General features: G+C 44.4%; 1 protein-coding gene across 1 annotated transcript in view; it reads right to left on the minus strand.

Moving 5' to 3' along the window:
- Positions 1-6,929: 6,929 nt before the first annotated feature.
- Positions 6,930-24,618, minus strand: part of LOC149370124 (lysoplasmalogenase TMEM86A) — a 50,968-nt gene continuing 33,279 nt past the window's right edge. The window contains exons 2-3 of the mRNA XM_089560250.1: positions 17,556-17,949; positions 6,930-12,926 (exon numbers count right to left, since the gene is read on the minus strand). Of these exons, the coding sequence (XP_089416376.1) occupies positions 12,526-12,926; positions 17,556-17,949 (795 nt within the window). The 3' untranslated portion in view covers positions 6,930-12,525. The remainder of the gene's footprint in view (positions 12,927-17,555; positions 17,950-24,618) is intronic.

Raw genomic sequence — 24,618 nt, forward strand, 5'->3', positions numbered from 1 at the left:
CTTGTTGCACCATGTTCCAACACCCTTGTGCAAACCTGGTTGACGACAAACACGTCGGCAGAGGTTATTCCACCATTCCTGCTTTCAAGGGTCGCAGATGTGTGCATTAATACATTACTGCAGACGTTTATGAACAGGGTCGTTTGATCTTGCATTACAAAATGAAAGTTTGAAATTCAACCACGTCGATGACCTTTCTTGTGGGCTCTTCAATAACTGATCTACAATATTCCGGCCTTGCATCAGTCACTCATAATTGCCAACAGACTACAGTTTTCATGGCATGGCATGACAGCTGACATAATTAGTGGGCCTAGCACAAATATAGCATGCCATTTTTAGCATGCAACTTCAGCAGCTGCATCAACAATTCGTCCCATGCAAAATGCTTCATGTTTTGTACGTGGCATATGTGTACAAACATTCGGTGATCAAGTCACTGGAAAGCACAAGACACAAGGATTCGACTGCAGTTGGTTCTGTATCGACTGGATGTCCTAAGCCCAAACACTAACTTTATGTACATTGTTACTATAGCATGCACCGCGGCAGCTGCAGGTAAGGATGTTATGAAGCACGTTGTGAATAGCTGTCCAGTCCTTTAACAGTATTTCACAAGCGTTGAACAAGCAGTCGTTAGTGCTCTGTGACAAAGTGGAGCGACTACTCGGGCTGCAAATTGCATGCACTTTGTGTACATGCATGTGTGCTCTCGCATTTTACTGCTTTACTTCGTCATAGGCCACTGTACAGCCATTCATTCAATGCTGGGCATGGTACTGTTAAAGAGACACTCCATCCAATTATTGATTTCACCAAAATTTATTCCTTGGCCCTTTCTGGCTATGCTGACATTTGTCCGGAAGCAAAGGAGGCGCTTATCACCAAGAAAATTGGACTTAAAAATCTTTCCGCCAGTCGATTCAAACTCGTGACGTCCTTACGTCACGTCTTTGCAACCTTTTTCAAGAGAATGGCAGTGTAGTGTAATATTTGGGATCCACGCCCAAAAATCGATGTGGGCGTGTGCATTTTACTTAACGAAGCTTGCCTGTGGTGCCAAAACCCACATTTTATTTCTTGGTAAGCTCCATTTTTGCTGCGAGTAGTCTGTTGGCAATTGTAATGTGGCGCCCCACTGATACAGGTCAGCTTCTATTTGTCTTTAGCGTTGCTTTAAGGAATTAGCCAGCTGTCCAGCATTGCAGCATCTGAGCTGGAGGGGTTATGTAGAAAGGAAAGGCACAGGGTTAGCCGACAAATGGCAGGATGCCAGCTGACTTCAGTGGCTGGCTCTGCTTCAAGAGCTGCGTGACATGGCACAGATGATGGCACATTAAGGCATACATGCCACGTGCTTTTAAATCTGAAGCCTGTGAGAAGTTCTGCTGGTGTTAGAAGCAAATGCTGTACAGCCACGTAGCTTTTGCTGCAGGTTAGCATCAACAGAACGGCTCGAGGTTCCTCGGTAGAGTTTATGCATCTTACTGTTGCAAGCATGGAAATGCTTTACATGCACTTGTTAAGTACTGATCCGAAGCAGAGTTTGTGATGTTTTATGACCTATGGTTGCAGTTACTCGCAGAAATGTGATTCACTTTGTCACAGCTACTTTGTTGAAGAGGCGTGCAACCGTGTGCCATGCAAACAACCGCGAGGCAAGATCACTTGAGACAGAACTGTGTGAGGAACAGCTTTAATGTAGGGAAAACAGGCATGCATTACAATCACGCCAGTGTGCATTTTGTTTACAGGTTTCTTCGTTTCAGGTCAAGCTGATGGCTATCACAATGGACATGTGAAAAAGAGACAAACAGTAGTTTGAGGTTTTTTTTATTTTGTTCAGTGTTCTCGGATGTAGCTTCCTTCTAAAAAGGCCAGTCAAGTTGCAAAGAGGCAAGCGCTGGTTGATCATGCCTCTGGAGGAAAGAACTGACAGAACTAAGAAACCGTTTCTAACATTTCGCAGTTCATAGCTGTCGGCCGGGTTCATGAGCACTAAATCTTTTACGTGCAGGAAGCTAGAGAATTTAGGTGCTTCCCCATTCATGTCGCTCCTCACTAAGTGTTAGTATGTGGTTCCAAGTGCAACTCTGCATTGTCTGGCAACCCACATTCTTCAACACACACACAGTGCAGTTTAAAATGTGATGATTGTGCTTGGGCACTCGAGTTAAGTGCTCGCCTAGAGTCAGCTATGGTTTGATATATGGATTTATGGAATTGCACCCACAGGTGCAGAAATGTTGGCACATTGTCAAGGGAACATGCCTTCTCTATCCTTGAGCCACCGTGTTTAGGCAGTGATATCTTTTTATACTGGCCTCTTATTTCTCATTGCTTGGGCAGTGCTGACAAAGATAGTCTGCTGTTTGTCAAACTTGACCAGAATCTACAAGGTACATATTTTTCCACATCTGTCAAGATGTGGATGTTTCAGTTATCTCTCTATTCCTCTCAGCTGCAGAGCAACTAATGTTTGGAGCAGCTAATAATACCCCTGCCGTACGGGCAAATGTAGTATCACTTTCAGCGATTGACATTCACCGAAAGTGTCATTCGCGCAGTGTCACGCGATGTGGTTTAGTGACACTCGTAGAGGCATAACAAAGGCCAACTCCAGCGTGTTTTCTACTTCCTCCGATTTTACTGCAACTTTCACGGTACGTTCTCTGCATTCTTATGAACATTTGTGCCAAATTTCGTAGCGAAGCAGTGTTTCGTTGCAGCGCAAATTAAATTTAAAATGTCCCATTTCGTGGCCTCAATCCAGCAGATTTTTATGGGCGGCCTTGCGTATGCGATGTCCCTGGATGCACGGCCATGGATATTCGCTCTGCGTTTGTTCAAGGGAAAAATTTTTGAGCTGGTTTTTCGCCATTGCGGACAAATAATGACCAAAGCTCTCACTTACAGTCACCAGTTTAGCCAATGAACACACACGATTGGTTTTGTAACAGTATCTTTGACATCATAGGACGGTCTGTTGCGATGTCGTCGTTTGGTCGAAACCCTAGATTCGGTTTTGGTTTCCTGGTTGTCGCTCTTTTTAAATACTTTTTAAATAATGGAGCAATGGGACTGTAAGGAATGTGGTGCGATTATCAACTCAAAATGTTCAAAAAACCTCCAGAGTTTGCCTTCAAGAGAAAGGAATAGAGCAGCATGGATTAAGGAAAAAAAACTCCCGTTAATGATATCCTAGCAGAAATTAAGAAAGGAGTTGATAGAATATAATGCACAGAACATATGATTGACAGTTCAGGGTGACGGAGTTGATGGGAATTCCACGTGCAGGCCTGCCGGTTTCTTGACATAAATGACCATGTCGATCATTGCAGAACAGTCGCATGCAGCCTTCCTCAGCAAGTCCATCTGTATTGGCTAGAAAGGTCGGCATGAATCTCTTTTGCCAATGGATGTCAAGTAAGCATAGAAAATTAGTTTGCTGTCACAAGTGAAAAGCCTCGTTTTCCTGAAATGCCCCTGGATGAGTTCTAGGCTTCATAGTGCTAAGCTCTGGAGCCAAGTACGGCCGTTTTAGTTCGGGAGCTTTAACAGCAGCACTTACTGCTAAGATATATGGGTGGCATTCTGCTGCTTTTCTGTCTTTTCACTATAGTAAGGAGAATACACTGCATGCCAATGTTCTGCCCAGCTGATATCATGAGTTTTGAGGTGCTTGCGAAATTGCTTTGAAATTGAAATGTGGGTGTTTGCAGCTTTTCAGCAATGTGGTGTTCCTTAAATATGCCAACGAATAAGAGCACAAAATCAAGGGCTACTTTATGAAGAAAGCAGGAGAAGCGCTTGAAGCAGCACAACTGTAATTGTTCTCTGTGCTGAAGAATTGGATAGCACATAATGTTGCACGAGTTGGTTCGACATTTTTTATGAAAAGGCGCCAAACATAAACGGCAGTCAGGACGCACAAGACACACACACTGGCACCTTTTCATAAAATGTAAAAAATAAAGAATTGGAATTTTAAGACAGGTATGGGCACGGTCACATGGTATACCATGTAAACAGCTACGAGAAGAGCGGCTACGGATAGTAGTTAGCGCCCTGTGTGTCATGTCCTTTCATAGTACCATGCCCTTCCTTATTCGTGCTGACAAAGTGCTAGCTAGATTCAAGCTCGCGCATTGAAAGGGAAGCAAGTGGGCAAGGCAGCAAGGCAGATGCGGCCTTCGGGAAGCTACTTGCAAGCCCTCTGACATGCATTATTAACATTTGCGACTTAAAGCTAAGTACACATATTTTTCCAAACGTGCCAAGTTATAAAAGCCAGACACATAAAAGCCATCCACAGCAGTGGATGATCTTGCAAACAATCAAAACACTTGAAACTTGAGCCACTTGGGCCTGACCAGAACATCTTTAGAAATGCATTTTCTAAATGTAGCATGAATTTTATAGTTTTGTTTTTACCAGACTACGAATAGCTATACAACGTACCATGTTCTCATAAAAACAGTGGCAGATGTTTAGCCATAAGAGGAGAGCTGGTGTACAGGTTTGTGTTACAAATGCCACTCTAAGGCTATGCCCTATGAAAGTGGGATAAATTCACTACTATACAGTGCATCCTACGTAATGCGAGCGAAGGATTTCGGGTTATGAAAGAAACTCGAGTAGCATCGGTGGTGGGTGCCTAGAGCAACAAGTATTTTTCGAATTCACGCTGTAACTAATTATAGAACTGCAGGTAATATCCAATTAAGTTAAAAAATTGTTCTACAAGTAATTAGTTGTAACTGTTCAACTCTTAAATTGACCAAATGGTCAATTGGTCAACATTTGGTCAACACTGTTCCCATTTCGAGTCATTGATCAATTCGTTCTCGCCCTACATAAGCTTGCCGTCCCGGTTAGCTCAATTGGTAGAGCGACTGCTCCGGTGAAGCGGTGGTCCCGGGTTCGAACCCCGGACCAGGACGAATTTTTCTTTAACTACGAAGTTTCTGAGAAAGCTGTATAGCTTTCCTTTGTAGCCGTATGGCTGCGCTTGGGTGGACGTCAATGAGTAATTACTCCCTTATTACAACTCTTAAATTATACGAAACACACAAAAAGTTTCAATTAGCTGCAGAACACCTAAACAAACAACAGTTGTGCCCCGTGAATTTGACCCTGGTTAATATGCATGACTCGAATTACGGACAATTTTTCTGGGGACCAACTTTTTCAATGTATTTGCACCTTGGGAGCTCGCTGTCCAGACACTGGACAGGATGAAAAAGCAGGAAGCCCATTGGGACCCATGTATTTTCGTAATATTAATATAAACAGTGATGCGAACGAAATCCCAAGAACCGCTGTCAAGTGTTCCGTCTCTTGTATTTTGAGTGCAGAACACCAGTGAAAGGCAGCGCGAATGTGCAAATGCCGTAGTAACGGCCTTTTCCTTTGTGTATGATTTCATGATTTACATTGGCGAGGTGCCCAGTCAATGTGCCCTACCATTTGCAGTATTACATGTATGGCTGCAAAAAAAACTTTCTGTGTGCTGCACTGAAAACTACATTGAGCAGCTGTTAGCCAAGTAAGTAGGGTTCTTGGCAGACCCTTCATCAGACCAAGAGGCGCCGTCATGCGTCTCATGGACCACTAGGTGCCCTAGACATGCTAAAACCTGCAATGCGCGATTTTAAAAATAATGGCTACCCAAATGATGCACCTGGAACTTCCAAGATTGCCCGATTTCCACTTCACTGCCCGCCAATACACAGAGAAGCAGTCCGTAATCGTAAAGCATCTTTTCTTTTCAGAATATTTCTTTTGGTTATTCTTCATGATTCTTTATTATGGACAACTCACCTTATGGACACTTTTGCTTGGGAGCCAAAGTGTACATATTAATGAGGCACGACTGTATGACTACAGCTCTATCGTGAATGTTTTTTCTGCACTGTGATCAAAGTATGGAAAATCTGAAATGCCAGCAGCAGAAGCCTATACATGTTCTAGAATCCTACATTATAAATGCCAATTCTGCACATTTTGCTCTTGGCAGCATTCCCAAACTGGCCACTGGTGCAGTGTGTCTAAGTTCGGGCAGCTGTGGTTTCTGCCAATGCTCACAAGCAGATGCAGTCTTCTGCTGGTGCCAGTTTTTGCATCCCTCTATCGCACTGTGAAAAAAACTAATTGAAGTAAAGCATGATTTTTTTGGAACAGCGTCAAGTGTGGTTTATTTTGACACTCAACGGCCACCTAATGAACCTTTTCAAGTAGCTCTAGCAGTCCAAAAGCTAGTTAATTAATTTCAAGGATCAATTGTATTAGTGTTAATACTGTTGTCTGCTCTTGGCAACCACCATCAATGGCTGTTTCGTTCCTGCAATATGTGGTATTTAACTTTTTTTTATCTTGGCTCGCATTACATGGACCACCTTGTATGTACAGTGCTCAATTTACAAGATGTGTAGTGCATCAAAATTCCGCTAAATAGATTTGTTCAGCTTGAACTGCACAGTATATGTGAAGTATCTGCAGCTTAATGGAAAGACTAAAGGTGCAAACTTGAACTGCTACATTACCTACACAGCGTTAGGTGCACTACAAGTACAAATGCTGGATAATGTCAACTGTACATGAACACTGGCTAGCCGCATGAGAGGCCAGCCGATGAAGGGCAGAAAAAGTTGAGCTTTCCAGGCAACGCTACTAAACGTGAAGATCTGCTGCCTGGATGTACGACTGATTAATATAGCTGGTTTGTTACATCATCGGTGTGTGCACATCTTCACCTAAGGCTCTAAGGTAACTTGAATATCTAAGCCCCATTTAGAACATCGCAGGCTATTCAAATGCTGACCTTTCATGAAAAGTCAGCTCGATAAGACTTCTGGGTACATCACCAATCAGCATATTTATACTCGTGAAAATCTAAACACGCTGCAGCACCAAGCAGTGCAGAACAATTGTGGGTGACAGTCGGTTTACTCAATTCCAGGAGTCTAAACAGCAGTTGATCTAATGGACATTGGAGATCATTCAGGCTAGGTTTGATAGCCATGCAGCAATGTCAGGCAAGCCAAATATTGCCTTTAGTTGCCGATGTTGATATATTTAGGTTGGAATCAATGGACACGGGTGCTAGAGTATTTTCGCTATAAACTAATGCTTTTGCTCAGCTGGAACTCAAATACTACACTATACCTATATATAGCCTGTCAGGTCACAATGATTCTTTAACTCTCAACGAACTCATTTCAGTGCATCTGAAGTAAGCAGCCCAGCTGCCTACATCACTGTACAGAATCATACAATAGTGTGCCGATCACACTCTCTGAAAACTCACCAAGGCTGAACTGCTACAGGATGAGACAGGAGAGCATGTGGTAGCCGCTGTGAACAGGCAAGCTCATGGTACGCATGCCAGCTTGCTTTCCTGAATTTAAAAAATGGCTCTCCCGCATTATACACCGAACATTGTGCCGTGAAAGTAAATTAAACACTCACACTAGCTGCTTCTGGTGCATGACAGGAAGGATATAATCCTGTATGCAGTGCTAGCTCCACTCCCGTGTCAGTACTCACCGCTTAGACTCAGTGGTTAGGGTACTCGGCTACTGAGCCAGAGGATCGGGTTAAATCCTGACCATGACGGCCACGCTTTGACAAAGCTAAAACACAAAAATCGCCAGTGTGCTGTACAATGTCAGTACACATTATAAGAAACCAAGGTCGTCTAAATAAATTGAGAGCCCTCCACTACGGCATTCCTCATAGCCCATGTCTCACTTCAGGATGTTAAACCCTACAATCCTGCATCATTACGTGTTGCCCTGTCTGCAGTTCAGCCTTAATTCATAGCCCGTCAGTCATACAGTGCAGCTTTAATTGCTGTTCAGCCACCAATAACCCACCAAGTGTCTCTTGCTGGCATTGCCCAATATTTTATCATTTCCTGTTACCAGTTCCTTTGGCCATGTGTATTTGCTCAGGTCCAACACAAATGCAAGCACAATCAGAGCCTTCAGGTACCAGCTTAATTAAAGGTATGCGATGTCATTGTGGCCAGTACTCTCTTTTCCACACAACATACCATCATTTACAATCGCAACCTTTCAGAGTGTAGACACTGCGAAGCACATCGCGTATTCAACCAAGACACAGTCAGGTGATGCACAGCATCAGTTCCAAGCACACACGAATAGAAGGAAAAGCACTGCAATTTGTGCCAGTGCTTCCTTATCTTGTGCACAGCCATTCAGTATGAAATCATATCATGCATTCTGATAGCCAGCATCTCCTGAAGCAATCTGAGAGAGAGCTCAGCTAGTTGGTACAAGTACACACTGCAAGGAACAAAGGGAGGAACAATGCATGTATGCAAGCAGCATAAACAAGAGCTTGTATACATGTTTTTCTCCTCCGTTTGTTTGCGTCATTTCTGTGCTGCTTCTTTCATTACAATCTACATCCTTTCCATTCCTTCTGTGCTATTTCTTTCACTACAATCTACGTCCTTTCCATTACTTCCCAAGTGGTTTTACAAGCTCAGTGTGGTCCGCAATAGTGAAAGACTCTACCTCCCCGTGCCTCGTTATTTTCTTCATAGGTTTTTTTTTTCTCTCAACTTTTATGCATGCCTTGCTCTGCTAATGATGTCTGAACTAAATTTTTTCATCTTTGCATTTAAACGGGTCATGAAATTTTACTCTCCGGTACAGACTTGCACTGGTCACTGGCACTCAAGTTTTTGCCATTCCAACCCTGCCATCTAGCAGAAGTAGTGCCATGCAAGCATTCAACCTCAATCATCCTTCTTCCACAAACACGGAGCCTGGAGTAAGTTTATACAAATGCAACTAACATCAGACGTGCTTTCACAAACATCTTGGGTGACAAGGTCAATCTGAACATCCATTAGAAGCCGACGTAAAGCCAGTACTCACTTCCCAATCAGATTAAGACACCTGAGAGATGGCACTTTGGATCAAGGGAATATGTGAGGCGAAATCTGTCGCAATATTGTTTTTCAACTTATTTCTTCTCGACCCTAGGTAGTTCAGCTATAGTGCTGAAAAATATAGCAGGAGAAGAGCACAATATGTACAGAATTCGTGTCACTGGCCCACGGAGCACAGCAACCAAAAAACCACTTTTCCTGCAAGTTCAATGCCTCATGCAGTTTCTGCCACTTTACCCCTCCTTATCCACAACAGGCAATGGTGAAAGACTTTCTTACGCACCAGTCCCAACTCCCAAGACATCTACATGTGCATTAAAGCCAACTTTGCAAGCTGTGTCTCCTTAGGTATAACTCTGCAAATAAGAAAGTAATGCTTTTACTGATGTGCATTTTGGTATTACTGTGATTAACTGCACCTCCAAATTAAATTTAGTTAAACGTGGATAAATAGAAAAAACATTCAAAATTTGTTCGCCCAGCCTGTAGCTACAGCTGACACAGGCTAATAAGTTTTTTCTCCAAAATTTTTTGTGCCTGAGTGGCAGTAGCTATGTACAACTTCAAGTGCAGTTTCTTGAAGGCTCCAGTTTAATACAGGCTGTAGTAGCCTGCTTTCTATTCATCGAATTCCTGGTCCACGTAAAGACAACATGCCTACACTCCAGTGTAGAGGTTAACCCTGTGGTACAGAACACATTTTGCAGCTGCTTGCTTGACTTGTCATGACATTTATTTTCCATTGCCCACTATCTGGCATTACACACAGGCCATGCTGTTGCAAACAGTGTTGTCTTTCTCACAGCAATTTCATTCAAACTGTCAAACAACACTGTCATCAATATATGGCTGCAACAGCTGTCAGGATGAGTGCCTCCTAGTGGCTGCAATGAACATCTCAACGATAAACATTTTATTTGAGTGCACGCCCTTCTGACTTTGTCGCATAACAGCACTGCTGCACCTCGAACTACAGCGAGAGCGCCACTTCACGTGCAGATACATTCCAGAGTATTGCAATGACGTGCCCTTTTCTCTTGACTTCTTCTAAGCATGCTTCTAAACTTCGGTAATACTTTCATGCGATAGAGGGCAAATAAAATGAAATGAAAGTTTATGCCATCTTAAGCATGGCCCCATCACTCAACACACAAAACAAGACCACAACGTATCTTAATATAAACTGCGGGTATATCACAGCCCCCAAGGCTCTCAAGAGACATTATTTCACAAGCCATTACAAAAACAACTGCATGACTGAAGACATGTGCAAAATACTGTAAAGACTATACCAAGCTATAACTTATCAAGTTTCATACCAGTGCATGCACATCTAACAACACAACAGGTAACAACAAAAATGGGATCCGCTTTCAGTCATTTCATGGATGAAAGGTGTGCTGAGCAAGTGCTCTACGTGCTGGTAAGCAGCATCATCTTGACCAGACAGAACACAACTCCTACAAAATGAGCAACTCCCCAAGAAGCAGGGAGCATTCAGGGTAGATTCAGTTTTTAACTCCGCCTTCCACCTACCCCTTAATCTGCGTAACAGCTCTGAGCTGCATTGCACAAACAGGATGTCGACAAATCATCTTTCCTCCTTTCCAATTTCAACATTTTACTAAAAACACAAAATGACAACGTCTCCCTAGAGTCCTAGCAGCAAGAAACTACTCACTTGCCATCTTGGTGGCCATTTGTATATTGTAGCACATGACAGTGTGCGAAAAACAAAGAGTGACGAAGATAGAGCCCAGCACCAAGGAGCACATGAATGCAGACTCAAGGTGGAAGCGCTAAGTAGTTGGAGTTTAGCAGTCACTGCATGGTGCACACTGATCTGAACCACTGCAATATAATGCGCCCCCCTTTTTTTTTAAGATGGCCAACTTTTGTGAATGCGTCTGTGTATGTCATTAAAGTTTCTTGAAGTCAGTTCCAAGTCAATAATGCAAGGAAAAAAACCTCAATAACTGATAATACTACAAGTTACACTGTACTAAACCAGATGAGAGCGCAAAACATACCCTGCAGCATTCTACCTAGACTGCATCCTTTACTATGCCGTTCATATTGCTCTGCTGATAGCTCACATGTAAAATTATCTCCATACTTTTGTGAAAAAATTTTACTTGCCAGTAGCAATGAAACCTGGCTGTGGAAAATAAAAAGCAACAAACTAAATTGGAAGTTTTTTTTCCATATGCTCATTCTGTGAAATTCTTGCGGCTGTTGCGCTGTGCTTCAATCATCAGTGAGTGTAAACTGCCACTTTAAATAGAAAGATTTATGGACATCCTGTCCGTTGTACAGAAGGAACTAAAAATAAAAAAAAAACTGGTAACACAAAGTGTGTCAGCAGATAAAATGGCATGAGGGGTTCGCACTCAGCGACATGTTCAAAATAAAAACTCACAAAAAACCAGCATATACACGGCCCATTCAATTCACTTGGTCTTAGCAATCAAAATTTCTGCACACCTATACATTGCATGTGGACAACAGAACCTTCAAGGAGAATTGTGTGAATTCCCTGGAAGCAGAAAGAGAGCCAGCTCTCTCTCCTCTTGACAAGACACAATACTGTCAAAGGAACGCTGGCAGATCTACTGCGGCACACCAAACTATACTTCTGACTTGTCAGACCATGCAAAGTTCTGCTGCGGAAACAAGCAGTTCACAACAGACACGCACAGTACCGCACGCTGCTTCAAGTTGCAATGCCAGTCGCTGGGTCAAAGTGAATCCCACAGATCAAGAAGGTGGTAACCGAGATAGCATACAGCAACACGCAAATCTTCTGCCTGCCTGAGAAACGACGATGCCTTTGTGGCACGAGCAAGATTGATTGACTTGGTACACTCTTGCATCTGACACTTTCTCCAGCTCAAAAGCCTAATTGATCCAAGACATTGAGCAGAAGACAGCAACTGGACCTGGCTTATGGTCATGCTGGAAGGTTTGTTCAGTGAGATGGAAGAGCTTCTGCCGTGCAGTTCTCTGTCACATCTGATCATCATTAAGGACCCAAGAGGGATTAGCATGTAGGGGAAGTGACAGCTCTTTGACGCAGAGCATATGACCTGTTTTGCCGCTGCAGCCTGTGTAAAGTCCACAGAGCACGTGCAGCATACAACAACACGGTTTGTCAAATTTAATACACAGCACACTTTTGCAGGCGCTGAGGCACAGGCACGCACCGGTAGTCAACGCTGAATCAACGGGAAAATAGGCTGACCGTTTTGTTCACTTGCAGTTGCACCTCCAGCAGCCAGACTATATACGTCCTATTCTCTGCCCAATGGGTAATGGAATCCACTCGGACGTCCCATGGACGTCCTAAACGTCCACAGGACATCCAAGGGGGTTTCAGTGCCCACTGAGTGGCTGCAGCCTGTCTGTAATTTGCAACATAACATTGAAGGCATCTGACAGCTTCAATCACAGGCAGCAGCGCCAGTGTTGGCAACTGAGTCAGCCTTTGGTGCTGAGCAGGCGACGACAGTCCACCTGCTCAAAGGGTACTCTAACAATTTTGTTCATGGTGAAGGAACTGTGCCCTCATACATGGCAAAGTACAGTGGTCACTAACAACTAATCTATTCTAGCCTTGTCTTGGATGTGCCCGGCAGGTGCGTAGCAGACGACGGTGGTGCGAGGGTCGATGAGCAGGGCCCGCCATTCCGACAAGGTGCCTGTTGCTCATTTGCGGCACTAATAGCTGCTATGGTGCGGCAGTCCACGACAGACAGTGCTATCCCAAGCTGCGCTGCATAATATGAGAGCATGATCACATGCTGGATGTATCTGGGCGGTGCACTCATGTAGAAGAGATTGAATGCTATGAGCATGTCGGAGGCGGCAAAGAGGATGCCACCAAAGCAGGAGCACAGCTTGGTCCAGGTCCAGAGTTCATCGAAGAACCGCACACGTGAGACGCCCCGCCACACCATGATCATGAGCACGAAGCCGTACAGTGGCACAGCGAAGAGGTATATACCTGCAATGAAAAAGGCACACAGTCAGTCACTCAGGCCTCTTGACATATGCCACTAATGCGCTATACAGCCTGACCTCTGTTGGCCATAAAACACACTAATTACAGATACATCCACTTCATTCACTTGACTCATTTTAAAGTTCAGGAACCAAGCCTATCATACACAAGAAAGCTGAAGGGTTCGGCCAAGTGCTGAAGATTATTTACCCAACACCTACCATTCTCACCAAAGGCTTACAGCACTTGGCAACGCCCAGTACAAAGCTTTCAAAGTCGCTATCACAAACTTGTCACAGAAAGCTTAACTGATGTGTTCGATAATTCCACAGAAAGGTTATTTGCATAACCAAAAGCAGCCACGCTATAGATGAAGCATCCCGACCTGCAATCTTCCACCTATCGAGATACCAGGTGCATTTTACCTAAGTGCAGTTCATGCCAGATTATTTCTCAACTAAAAAAAATGGCTGAACACATCAATTCACGACAGCGACATATATTTTTGCCCTAACCTTGTTCTAACAATTGCACTAATGGACAAGCTGGGGGCACAGTGATTGCTGTTCACCACCACTAGCAGCACACTAACAGTATTTAAAAGCGATACTTAAGGGCCTCGTAATGCAGAAAATCTGCCGTCATCAGCGCTGGCCATGCGTTGACTGTGTGTTGGCTGTGAGCAAAATATACCGACTGGTCAGCAGACATGGTAGCTTGGTGCAACTGACTGGTGTTGTGGCACTGGCATGCAACGGCCACCAGAACTAAGGCAGCTTGCTGCGCCAAGAGATAGTGCCCAAGATGTGGCCGGCGCTAGCAACACTTGGGCCAGCACTGCTAAGTGTTCGTGTCTCCAGCACGATATGCAGAGGACTTCAGACCACTGAAGGGACCAATTAAAACTATCACATCATACCTTTAATTTAGAATTTTTATCTTTTGCAACACATAATGTTATGCAGCAGCATCATTATGCAGCAACATCAGTGCAACTTGCTCATCAATGCATCCATTGTGAACAAGGCCCACGGCCGAACCAATTTTTGATTTAACAACTGGTTGCTGCTCGACACTTTCCCGCCATCCAACTGCTTACCATTTTCATGTCAGCCAAACCAGTGAAGCTACCTCCTCCTTGGCTTCTAACATTAATTTCCTGGTCATTTCCTTTTTTTTTGGGGGGGGTGTGTGCACTGGATTCAGTAAAGAGTAGCGTAGTGACTGAAAAGTGCATTTTCTTTTCATAATTAGCACGCGCATGCATCTATGGCTCATTACTACAGCCATACATCCATTTTAATGTGGGCTCATCGTTCTGGTCATTGCAAATCAGCTTTGAGTTCTCTTTTGAGTGGGTTATTTCAGAAAAATGAACTCTGACATTTCTAAAGCTTTAGAGGGTTTAAAGGTAGTATTAAAATCAGTCTTCAAATGCATAAAATAATCCAGGTACCCATTTCGTAACAAAGAAAAGTCTAAAAATTGCATGAAAAATTCTACCTAAGAAGTTTTCTAGCCATATGCAAGCGCAGCATTAGCAAAGCTAATAGAGGGTTAGTAAACGTCAAAGTCTAAAAAACTGCTTAGGTGAAACTTAATTTAGATGTCAAGCTTTTTTTTTTCCAGGACTTTTTTTAGACATCTTTAGCTCTTTCTGTGTTTCATGGGTGAGCATGGCCCACACATATTGCCAACACCGCGATTGTCAGTCACATGGTATGCATCATGAGCAGTAAGCAGTGGCTCGCCGCTTTAGATAATTCCCGCCAGCTGTAAACAGTTCAGCACGAATAAATTTCCCATGCTTCTTCCCATATGAATATTTTACGAGACCCCATCAGATTCATATCATCAAGCTTCTACTGTGTATGAGATCAACTATGGTCATCCCCTGTGCAGATCCATTTCTTTTCTTACCATGTCACATAATTCCTTTCAATTGTTGGATACTTCTGACTGAGGTCAACACATAACTGTTTCACCCACATACCTCCCAGATGACCTAACTGCATCTCGGACATGCTGACAATCTATTTCTGAGGACATTCGATCATCCTGAGGATGTCTGTTGATCCTTAACAAGTCCTCACCTGGTCCTGTTGTCTGGCCTTACATCCTCAGAAAATGCTCCGAATTGCCACGGAGGACTTTTCAGTCGGTTTACAGAACATAAGATGATGATTTGGTGCACAGAATGCTTGTTATCATTTTCTTGCTTATTGAGGGCATACATAAGAACTGTGAAACAGCTTTCTTTTTTGTCTTTTGTGCTGATTTCTGACAAAAAGTAATTTTGCAAAAGTTTGGCCTCTTTTAGCAAGACTGACTGATTTGATCAACACCTTTGTCAGTGCCCATGGGTTGTTGTTTGTGCAGTATTTTCTTATAGCGATGACTATATATATAGTCTAGCCCGGTTATAACGAAGTCAGCGGGAATCGGAAATCACTTCGCTATATCGGCTATTTCGTAATATGCGGACTGCGAAAAAAAATGCAAACATCGGCATACCGATTTATTGCCGCTAAAAGAAGTCGTCCAGCGTCCCCTGAACACGTTTCGCGAGTGCGGATTTCAGGATTGCGGCTTCCATATCATCCAACTGCCGCTCTCTGCGACGTCATTGAAAAAAAAAAATCGTCTCTGTTCTTTTTTACATTTTTCCCCTGTGCGGCGTGCTCTACCGCTCTACGCCGTGACGCCGTTCAAGGACGGCGCAACACGAGACCGGCGTGCCATGCGATGCAGTGAAGCAACCTTTCGCTCCGCAGGAGAGCAGACGACGCCACGAAAGGACGCCATCAGCCGAATTTTGCTCTTATTTTCGCGGAAAAAATCACCTCAAGGACGCAAAAATGTGTTGATTGGCAGATTATTTTTCGGTTGGTATTAACTCTCTTCGTTATATCCGCTGACGCGCTCTTATTTACTTCGTTAAAACCGGACCCCAAAATGTATTGAAAATGCAAAAATGGGAATGGGAAATTGAAATCCCTTCGTTATAACCGCTATTTCGCTATAAGTGGCTTCGTTATAAACGGGCTAGACTGTAGTTCAGAATTTTGCCACCTCAGTGGCAAAGTCATTGAGACAAGTACAACTACTGTGGGCCGAAAATCTAAGTCCAACCCTACCAGAAAGATTCACTGGATAAAACCGGGTTAAACATCAAATGTATTTTAAGATTTATCCTGGGTGACAACATATCATTTCTTGGTTAAAAATTATTCTGTTTATTATGTCACTACTGCACACCAAGTTTCTAATTAAACCTGCAATTTTATGCAATGAGAGCTGCACATGCAATACAAAGCAAGTTTTATTTTAGTGCAATGCCACAAAATCATCCAGCGAGAGGATGTTTGTCGGACATTTGAGAAATTTTTATTCGCACATCATCCATCAGCGTACAAACAGGACATCGTTCTGAGGATGTTTGGCCATGATGCATTAAAAATGTCCCGCGAATGTCCTGTGTGGGTTGTGTTTGTACCATTTAAGGATATGTCCTCAGGAGGTCTGGTGTTCTCTGGGTTGTGCAAAAACTGTTTCTGAAACACAAAGTCATGTTCAAAGGTTTTCATGCAAGTGCAACAACATGAGAAATATGTCATCATTCTATCAGCACTCCAACAAAAGCCTGCACAAGGCGATAAACAACACTATGGCTCACCCATACATTTATCATAGGAACTACACATACAAAAGGCCAGCGTTTATGTTTGCACAACACTATCTCACTGGCTTGCACTTATCTTGAGAAACCTTGTACACGTAACAATGTGGCCCCACATATTAAGATAAAAGGAAACAATATAGGCTGGACTGGTGTTTGTGCCATTGCTGCCCCCAAAGGTTAAACAAAGGTTGGCTGTATCCCCGAAAATTTCATCTCATCTGTCCACCTAATTTTCTGCCTCCCCCACCTCCTCTACACTTGCTCTGCAATGCACTGCACTCAGTAATAGTTGCAGTGTTTGCATATGTGGTATTTGTTTTGCACATGTAGAGGACACAGCAAGCAAGTATTGTACACTCCAAAAGGACAGAAAACATTGAGTTAATGTTCAATTAAAAAAATCTGTCCAACTATTAAATTTTATGCTAGCGGAGCACCCATCACTATATATAGTTGGATACAATTTAAATCTGCTGCGAAGCTCCACCCACATTTAGGACCGTCGCAAAGAATTCCTCCGCGACAAAAAAGTAGTCCGCTGTTAAAACTTTTCTTGTTACCTAAACAAGAAGCTAATCATAAGCAAAAAAATTATAAGCTCTGAAATTCTGATGCCTGGCTTGTTTAATAAAGCCAAGCATTAAAAAGCTGATTTCGTTTACTGTTGTAATGGGCTAGCGGAGTAATGTAGGACGCCATGGACCGTGGCCCAGTGCTAACAACCGGCATTTTTTCTTTTTAAGGTTGCATCCTACTACAGTCCAGACCGGGCATGTAGCCATACTTTCTTTTTTTGGAGGGTCTCAAGAGAACTTCTGAATCGGGAAGGAGGTGGGGGCCTCAGGCTGCCTCTCGGATACGTGTCTACTGCACTTTGCACAATCAGTCAGATGCATTGCAGTATACTTTCTTAACTTGATGCTTGTGTTGCACCAGACTCCAATGCTTACCGTGCAGGTTTGGCAGCAGCAGCGTGGCGGCCGCCGCTATGCACGCCAGGCAGACGGCCCCAGCCCACGGGTTGAGCGGCCGTGTGCCGAAGGCCGCAATGTAGAAGAGGTGGGCGGCGCCAAAGGCGGCCATGCCGGGCAGGAAGCCCCAGGGCCACACCAGCAGTGCATCTCCGAGGCACGAGAGGCCCAGGCCAAAGAGGACGCGGCGCGAGTAGCAGTGGCGGGCGTCGCCCAGCGAGATGCCGTGCAGCACGACAAAGACCATGAGGAAGGCCACAGGCAGGCACTTGAGCAGGCAGCCCAGCCACGAGGGCTGCCACGAGATGGCCACCACGAAGTACAGGGCCACCGTCTTCAGGAACGGCACCAGCTTGGGACCCACGCATTTCACCTGCGCACACATGTGGTCACGTAAGAAACAGATACACTCAGACAAGTAGGTAATGTCTGCGAGCACAAAATAAAGCACTAAGTATATGGCGATCACAAGACGTCGTCATTCATAATCATGACATCACATCAACAGTCGCGATCAGAAAAGCTGTCACTGCGGGACGCGCTCCATAGTTGGATACAATTCAAGAACTACGCAGCGGCTTTTTCTTGCCAAAAGACCTCCTTGCAGCCAATGATGTCGTCTGATTCTCGTGACCCTGCTAGTGTGACAAAGAAGGAAGTGGTAGATTAAACGGGATAATCCCTTCCCTCTATAGTTGAGGTTAGACGTACCCCTCCATTGTCAGGCTAGCAGGGTAATGAGAATCAGCCAAAGCCATTGACTGGAAGGGGGTCCTTTGATGGGGAAAAGCCGCTGCGTTCTTGAGTTGTATACAAAAGGTGCAAATAGGCAAGAGGATGCAGTGCTGTTATTTCTGCACCCTGTGCTCTTACTTTTAAATCAAATTAATGTCTGTACCATGTGGCCACAAAAATTTAAATTTTCAGCCACCACACTCCATGTTTTATACTAATTAGTGCAAAGATGCTTTCAAAACATAGGTATTATTAACAGGCAGACTAAGATTACCTCCCCTTCCTGGTTGAGAAATGTTCTGCCAAAATTTTTTATCAGTAAAGAACCACACTGACCACCATTATTCCTGCAAATAAAATTTTAAAAACTGCAGTGCGCAGAAGAGACGACCCCCGCCCCCATCCCAACATTTAGATGCACATGCAGGCAGCATCAATAAGGTATTAACCTTTTTGTAAAGAAATAATTCATTGTATTAGCAATTACTGGGAATTTCTTAAAATTGCATATGTATTCAAAAACGTATAGGTCATTTAATTTGTGTAGTAAGATCTTTTGAACACTTTCAGCATGAAAAGAGATAGAAACTTTTTATTAGTGCTTTCAAGATGGAGTGTGGTTCTCCCAAGTTGGGTAGTCCAACGGTGGTTGTGGCCTGCCAAGCCCTCTTCACCATCCAATTGCTGGTCCCAGTCAAAAAAACCATTGGAACCAATTGGACATTATAGTTAGAACTAAATGGACATTCCCATTGCTTCCAATTGGATTTCCCAATTGGAACCAATTGGTTCCAGTTGTGTTTTTAGCACCCGACCAATTGGATCCAACTGGACTAGCCAATTGGACCCATTAGGCCAGGCAGTTATTTTACCCAGAAAATATTCGCAAAATATGTTACGTTCATTGAGAAAGGTAGCTAAATGTTTGAATAATATGCTCTAGGATCTTGGATGAATATTTCTACAACTTAACACATTGTAATGAGTGCCAATCAACATTTTTCTACGGAATTGAAATTAACATGCTTCTATGGAAATCAAAGCCAACAGACACACATGCATCACACACAAGCAACACTGCACATTCAGGCACTAGTAGCATACATTAGCTCAATATGTACATCCAGAGAACACACTTCTGCTCCAACTTATATACCCAATTTATTAGGCTCTCATGCTGGGGCTGGTGGCGCTTGCCCACTGAGCGCAGATATTTAATTTAATTTCAGCTCCAGTGGTGGTGTAGGTGATGAGTACAATTTATTAGGCTAAGCTGCTGATAGCTCTTATTGTAAGTACCATATTTGTTCTACCTTTTTCGTCAAACATGCAAACATTGATTGGATATGGGTGCAGTTTGGCGGACCAATTGGATGCAGTGGGTAAGACCAATTGGGCTCACCAATTGGAAACCCAAATGGTCCAATTGGATGGTCCAAATGGACTATCCAATTGGAACACGATTCCAATTGGAACCAATTGGAAACTGAACTCGTCCAATAGGAACCAATTGGAACCCATTGGAAATCCAATTGGTTCCAATGGTTTTTTTTTTTACTGGGGTCTGCCATCGCCGCCGCTGCGCCGGTCTCCTCCGCGTTGTTGCGCGTGACGTCATCGCCTCACTGCGCATGCGCCGTGTTCTCCGCAGCAGCGCGCGCAGCTGCGCTCGCCTCACAGCATGATTGTGAGCGTGCGCTGGCTTGTCAGATGCGCAATGGATGAAGAGGCGGATTGCAAGCGTACGTACTAAGTACGGCGTCAGCAAAGGCTACGAGAAGCTACATCGACAGATCCCGAAGTCGTAGCGTGGTACAAGGCCGGCCGACAACGTGAGAAGGAAGCAAAAAAGGCCAAGCGTGCGGCTGAGACGCCCGAAAAACGGGAAGAACGGCTCGCTAAACGACGACGACAAGAAGCGGAGAAGCGACGACAACGAGCCGCGAACGAAGACGCCGCCTCGACGTCTAGATGCTCAACAACAGGCGATGGAAACTGAGTCCGAGAGACGGATTAACCACGTGATTCGTTTCAGTGAATTTGCGACTGCAAGGAGGCAGTTTCACCATAAATTCGTGGACAACCCGCTCGGCAGCGTGTGAGTAGCTTTCGCGTACACACTAGGTTTAACCAAGCTAAACCATCAGCAATTTTTTTGTTCGTTTCGCTGCGCGGACCGCGACACCGCCGGTGGCAACGAGTGCCAATGGCGGCTAGCTAGGCCTACCGAAGCGCGCGGCCCGGTTCAGTGATGCCACAATCACGTGTCGGCAGATGGCCCACGGGAGCGGGGGGGGGGGGGGGGGCACGGCAATCGCACATTATCGGATTGCACTCCGAGCAATTTAATCACCCCGTGAGAGGGCAGTTGGCGAGACAATGGCAAGTGATGCTGCATGCCGGCCTGTATATGCCAAGCCATCCACAGCGCATTTTTTCTGGGAACGCAGGGCGCCCCGCGCTATCTCTGCTCAAAGACAATCGCAAACTTTCTTTTCCTTCCTTTTATATTTTTTGCGATAACAGTGTTAGAGTAAGCTCATTACAGCGAACTGTTGTCGCAGGCGGAATCTGCGCGAGGTGCAGGCCGATATTTTTAGCCATGTATGAGCGCAGCATAAATTAATGGCACCGGTAAGGACCTAGTTCGTAGCCATGTATGAGCGCAGAATATATTAATGGCACATGACACCGGTAAGGATAGTTCGTAGCCATGTATGAGCGCAGAATCGATTAATGGCACATGACACTGGTAAGGACCTAGTTCGTAAGTTACCGTCGCCCTGAACAACATACTCCGTTTTTAGAACGCGACATATATTTGAAATGTTGCGTTCAACCCATCTCGCGAACGGCATAACACCAAAGAATTATTTCAAGTTTTCTTCATGTATACATTGGGAAAGTAGAAAATGAAGGTGAGTGACAGTTTTGAAGCCACATGCCTCGTTAAAAAAAAGGAATAAAGTCGGCCCCACTTGACAAACCCTGGCGCATTTCACTGGTTTGCGTCAGGTTTGGACCCCCACGTGGGCGCCGACTTCAGCGTGCCCGGAGAAAGAAAACAGCTTCAAAGCGTAGCTTGGCCGGCCGCATAAGGCTCCCTCACGAGTTCTTTTTTATATGAAACCAACGCTTACCTTAACAAAATTATTGCTCTCATTTATATGTAAGAGCAATAATTTTAGGACCTAGCAATATGTGCGAAGCAGCTCTTAAATGAGGACAAGACATCCATCGCCCGCATGAAACGCTTCTCTCATCCACCCGTCGCTGTGGTGGCTATGTGGCATCCGGTTGCTGTGAATGGGATCGCGGGTTCACTCCCAACTGCGGCAGTCGCATTCTGATGGAGACGAAATGATCTGCAGCCCTCCATACTCTGTAGCCTGCTTCTAAAGATATGCAGCGCGCCTCTAATAGCTTTGCCTAGGGACGTAACAATCACTTAATCTAATCATATCTAACTATACCGTACGTATAGTGGTTCCTTGGATTGGGATAAGCGAAGAAATTAAATGGCTTTAAAAAAGGGCGCAGAGAAGGGGGGGGGGGGGGGGACTTGCCGGCGATTATGTATTGGCCTACTGTAAAGTTCTGACGCTTCTTTAAAAAAAATGCCACAAGTAGAGGAACATATCAAATCTTTATCCGGCATATACGTGCTTCATCATGCCAACACAAATACCACATATGCTCCCTTGTTGCGCGCTCTTTATTTGGATGCACAGGGTTGCCTTCCTCACCTTCTCTCACATCTGCAGCTCCCACCCTCACCCGACTATCTCCCGATTACGAAGACCACAGTGAAGGTGCAGGCACATATAGAAGAGAATATGTACGAGATCCGACCTATCCAATGGACCACAGTCGTCCGAACAATGTACGAAAGACATCCGCTACAGAGTGTTCGGATGTCCGACGGATTCCAAGTTAGATCCTGAATAGGAACTGTGGACATCCCGTGGCCGCCTCTTAAAAAAAAAAAAAAGTCCGAATAAACGTCCCACATACGTCCACTCCGGACGACGTCCTTTGGACGCCAAAATACGGATGTAGGTTTCCTGCAGACGTCCGCTGAACGACCCCACACTGCACTTGAAGTCCGACATCCACTGGTCACCGCAGCCCGAATGCTCAGACCTCCGTCGGATAACCAGTTTTTTACCCTGTGATCCCATGGACATTTTAAGAGCGAATTTTTTGTCCAAATGCGAAGGTACAGACATTTTTGGACCATTTTGTGGCAGATTCTAAAAAATAATTAAGAAGCGTTAAAGTAATATTTCCTTGGCATTATCTCAACTCCCAAAGAACAATTAGCATGCATACAATTTTCACAAAAACGGTGGTGCAATGCTGCAGTCTGGCAGGCGCAGAAGTTACGATGGGAGGATACTCTTAACAATTAACAGCCCTAATTAAGCTGACAAGAACTCCGCAAGGAGCAAAGCGAGCGAAAAAGGGGCATGAAACTAGAACGTACAAATCACCATAACCATTGAGGTAATGGGTTCATCCTTCTATGCCCAACTGTATAAAGGGTGACCATTATGTGCTAGTGGTGTGTGGTTAATAATTTGCAATTTTAATGAAATTTTCGCGCCATGTATGCAAGATAAGGTAGACTCCCCATTTATGAGATAGCTACATTTAAGAGGTTAAAATTCAGAACTATACTAGGTTGAAGAATATCAGTAGTGTATGAAGAGTGAAAAAAGTCTGGGACACAACGCTAGAAATCATACCTTTATGTTTCTGTTAACATCATCAACTTCCATTCAAAGTTCTCTCTCTCCTCTCTGATTCTGACCCTATCTCGTCCCATCAACCGGACAGTGTCCACCGACTCACTACCACCAGAAAAAAGTGACATCATTTCTCTCTTTTGACCGCATTTCAAATTGTTTACGGAGGGGAGTCCTTTGCGAGTCCCGCAGATGCTCCGATTCATCCGTCCGTTTCCGGGCCTATGTCGTTCATCGCGTGGATGTCCGGATTAGGTACGAAAGATCTTAGTCGGCCGTCCGTGTGACATTGTTGGCCGTGTGGAGTAGTTTCGCGGACAACAGGCATAAAGAGGACGTTAAGAGGAATTTGGCTTGTCTACAGTTCCAAAAAGTAAGAGAAAGCTTCATGAAAGGCTGTCATTCCCCCCTTTTAAACTCCTACCGTGAAGATCCCTGATTTTGTCCACGCAGTTGTCTTGACTGAGTACTCGAGTGGTATTTATCATTGCGATGCCTGCTGCGTGCACTTTGGACTGAGACCTTTTTTCTGTGTGTGCTTAGCAAGCCACGTTACTGTCCCTCTGGTGTGCTCTCGCAGATGTCAGAAGCACTGTGCGAAAATCGCCGGCAATCGGGCATGTACGTATCCTGTCTTTGCTCCAGGAGAGTGCTTCTGGTGATCCGAAGTGCGGCGGCGAAAACAAGAAGCACAGCGAATTTCAGTCCAGAAAAATTACAAATTTACTAAGATAATAAATATTTGTCCTCAAACAATGTGTGTATTCAGAAACTGAACCTTGCATATGTGCTCATAAAAATGTCAGAGAAAAAAGCGGAGCAGGCTACCGCGCGCATGCGGGACAAATTCATACGTCCAGAAAGAGTGAATCCGCAGAGCATCCACTGCTTCGCTGTCCGCGGACGTCCAAAAGCGGATATCCGCCGGATATCCGCTGGTTTACTAACCGTGGACTCTGATCACTGCCGAGGAAAGTCATCCGGCAGACGTCCGGTGAACATCCTGAGTGACCCGCGGACATTCGGACTAAACGGGACGCCTACATTGGGTAGCATTTGGAGCCATATTTACTGAAATCTATGTACAATACAAATTACCTGGCTTTGCGAAGTGAGCTTTGCGCTTCAGGATCACGAGTGTTAATCCCGTAATTATAGACGGTGTGCCTCTCAATAACTAGCTTTATTTAATGCAAGCAAAAGGATACCAAGTTCGCAGTATTAGGAGTACTCCGGCATTGCACAAACCGCATTTCCGCGAATGTCACTCAAAGCAAAGGGGGTCCTATCGGAATTGCAGCGGACCTGCAGTAAAATCACTGATCACTGCTAGAGGTAATCCTCCAGACAGAGCAAAACTAAAAATATTGAGTGGACATCAGGCTGACGATGTGACATGTGTGACCTGGAATTTTGCGTTTAACCTAATGCACGTGCCTGCATACATTTTCACGGGTTTATGGTTTTAGACATTGGAAAATTGGCATAATTCACTGCTTGCTACTCCTACAGTAAAATTATTTTTTTTTAATTCAAGTTTGTTCGATGTAGGTGATTCG

This window comes from Amblyomma mixtum, chromosome 1, assembly GCF_055824585.1.
Source record: "Amblyomma mixtum isolate Tamu chromosome 1, ASM5582458v1, whole genome shotgun sequence".
Lineage (NCBI taxonomy): Eukaryota > Metazoa > Arthropoda > Arachnida > Ixodida > Ixodidae > Amblyomma > Amblyomma mixtum.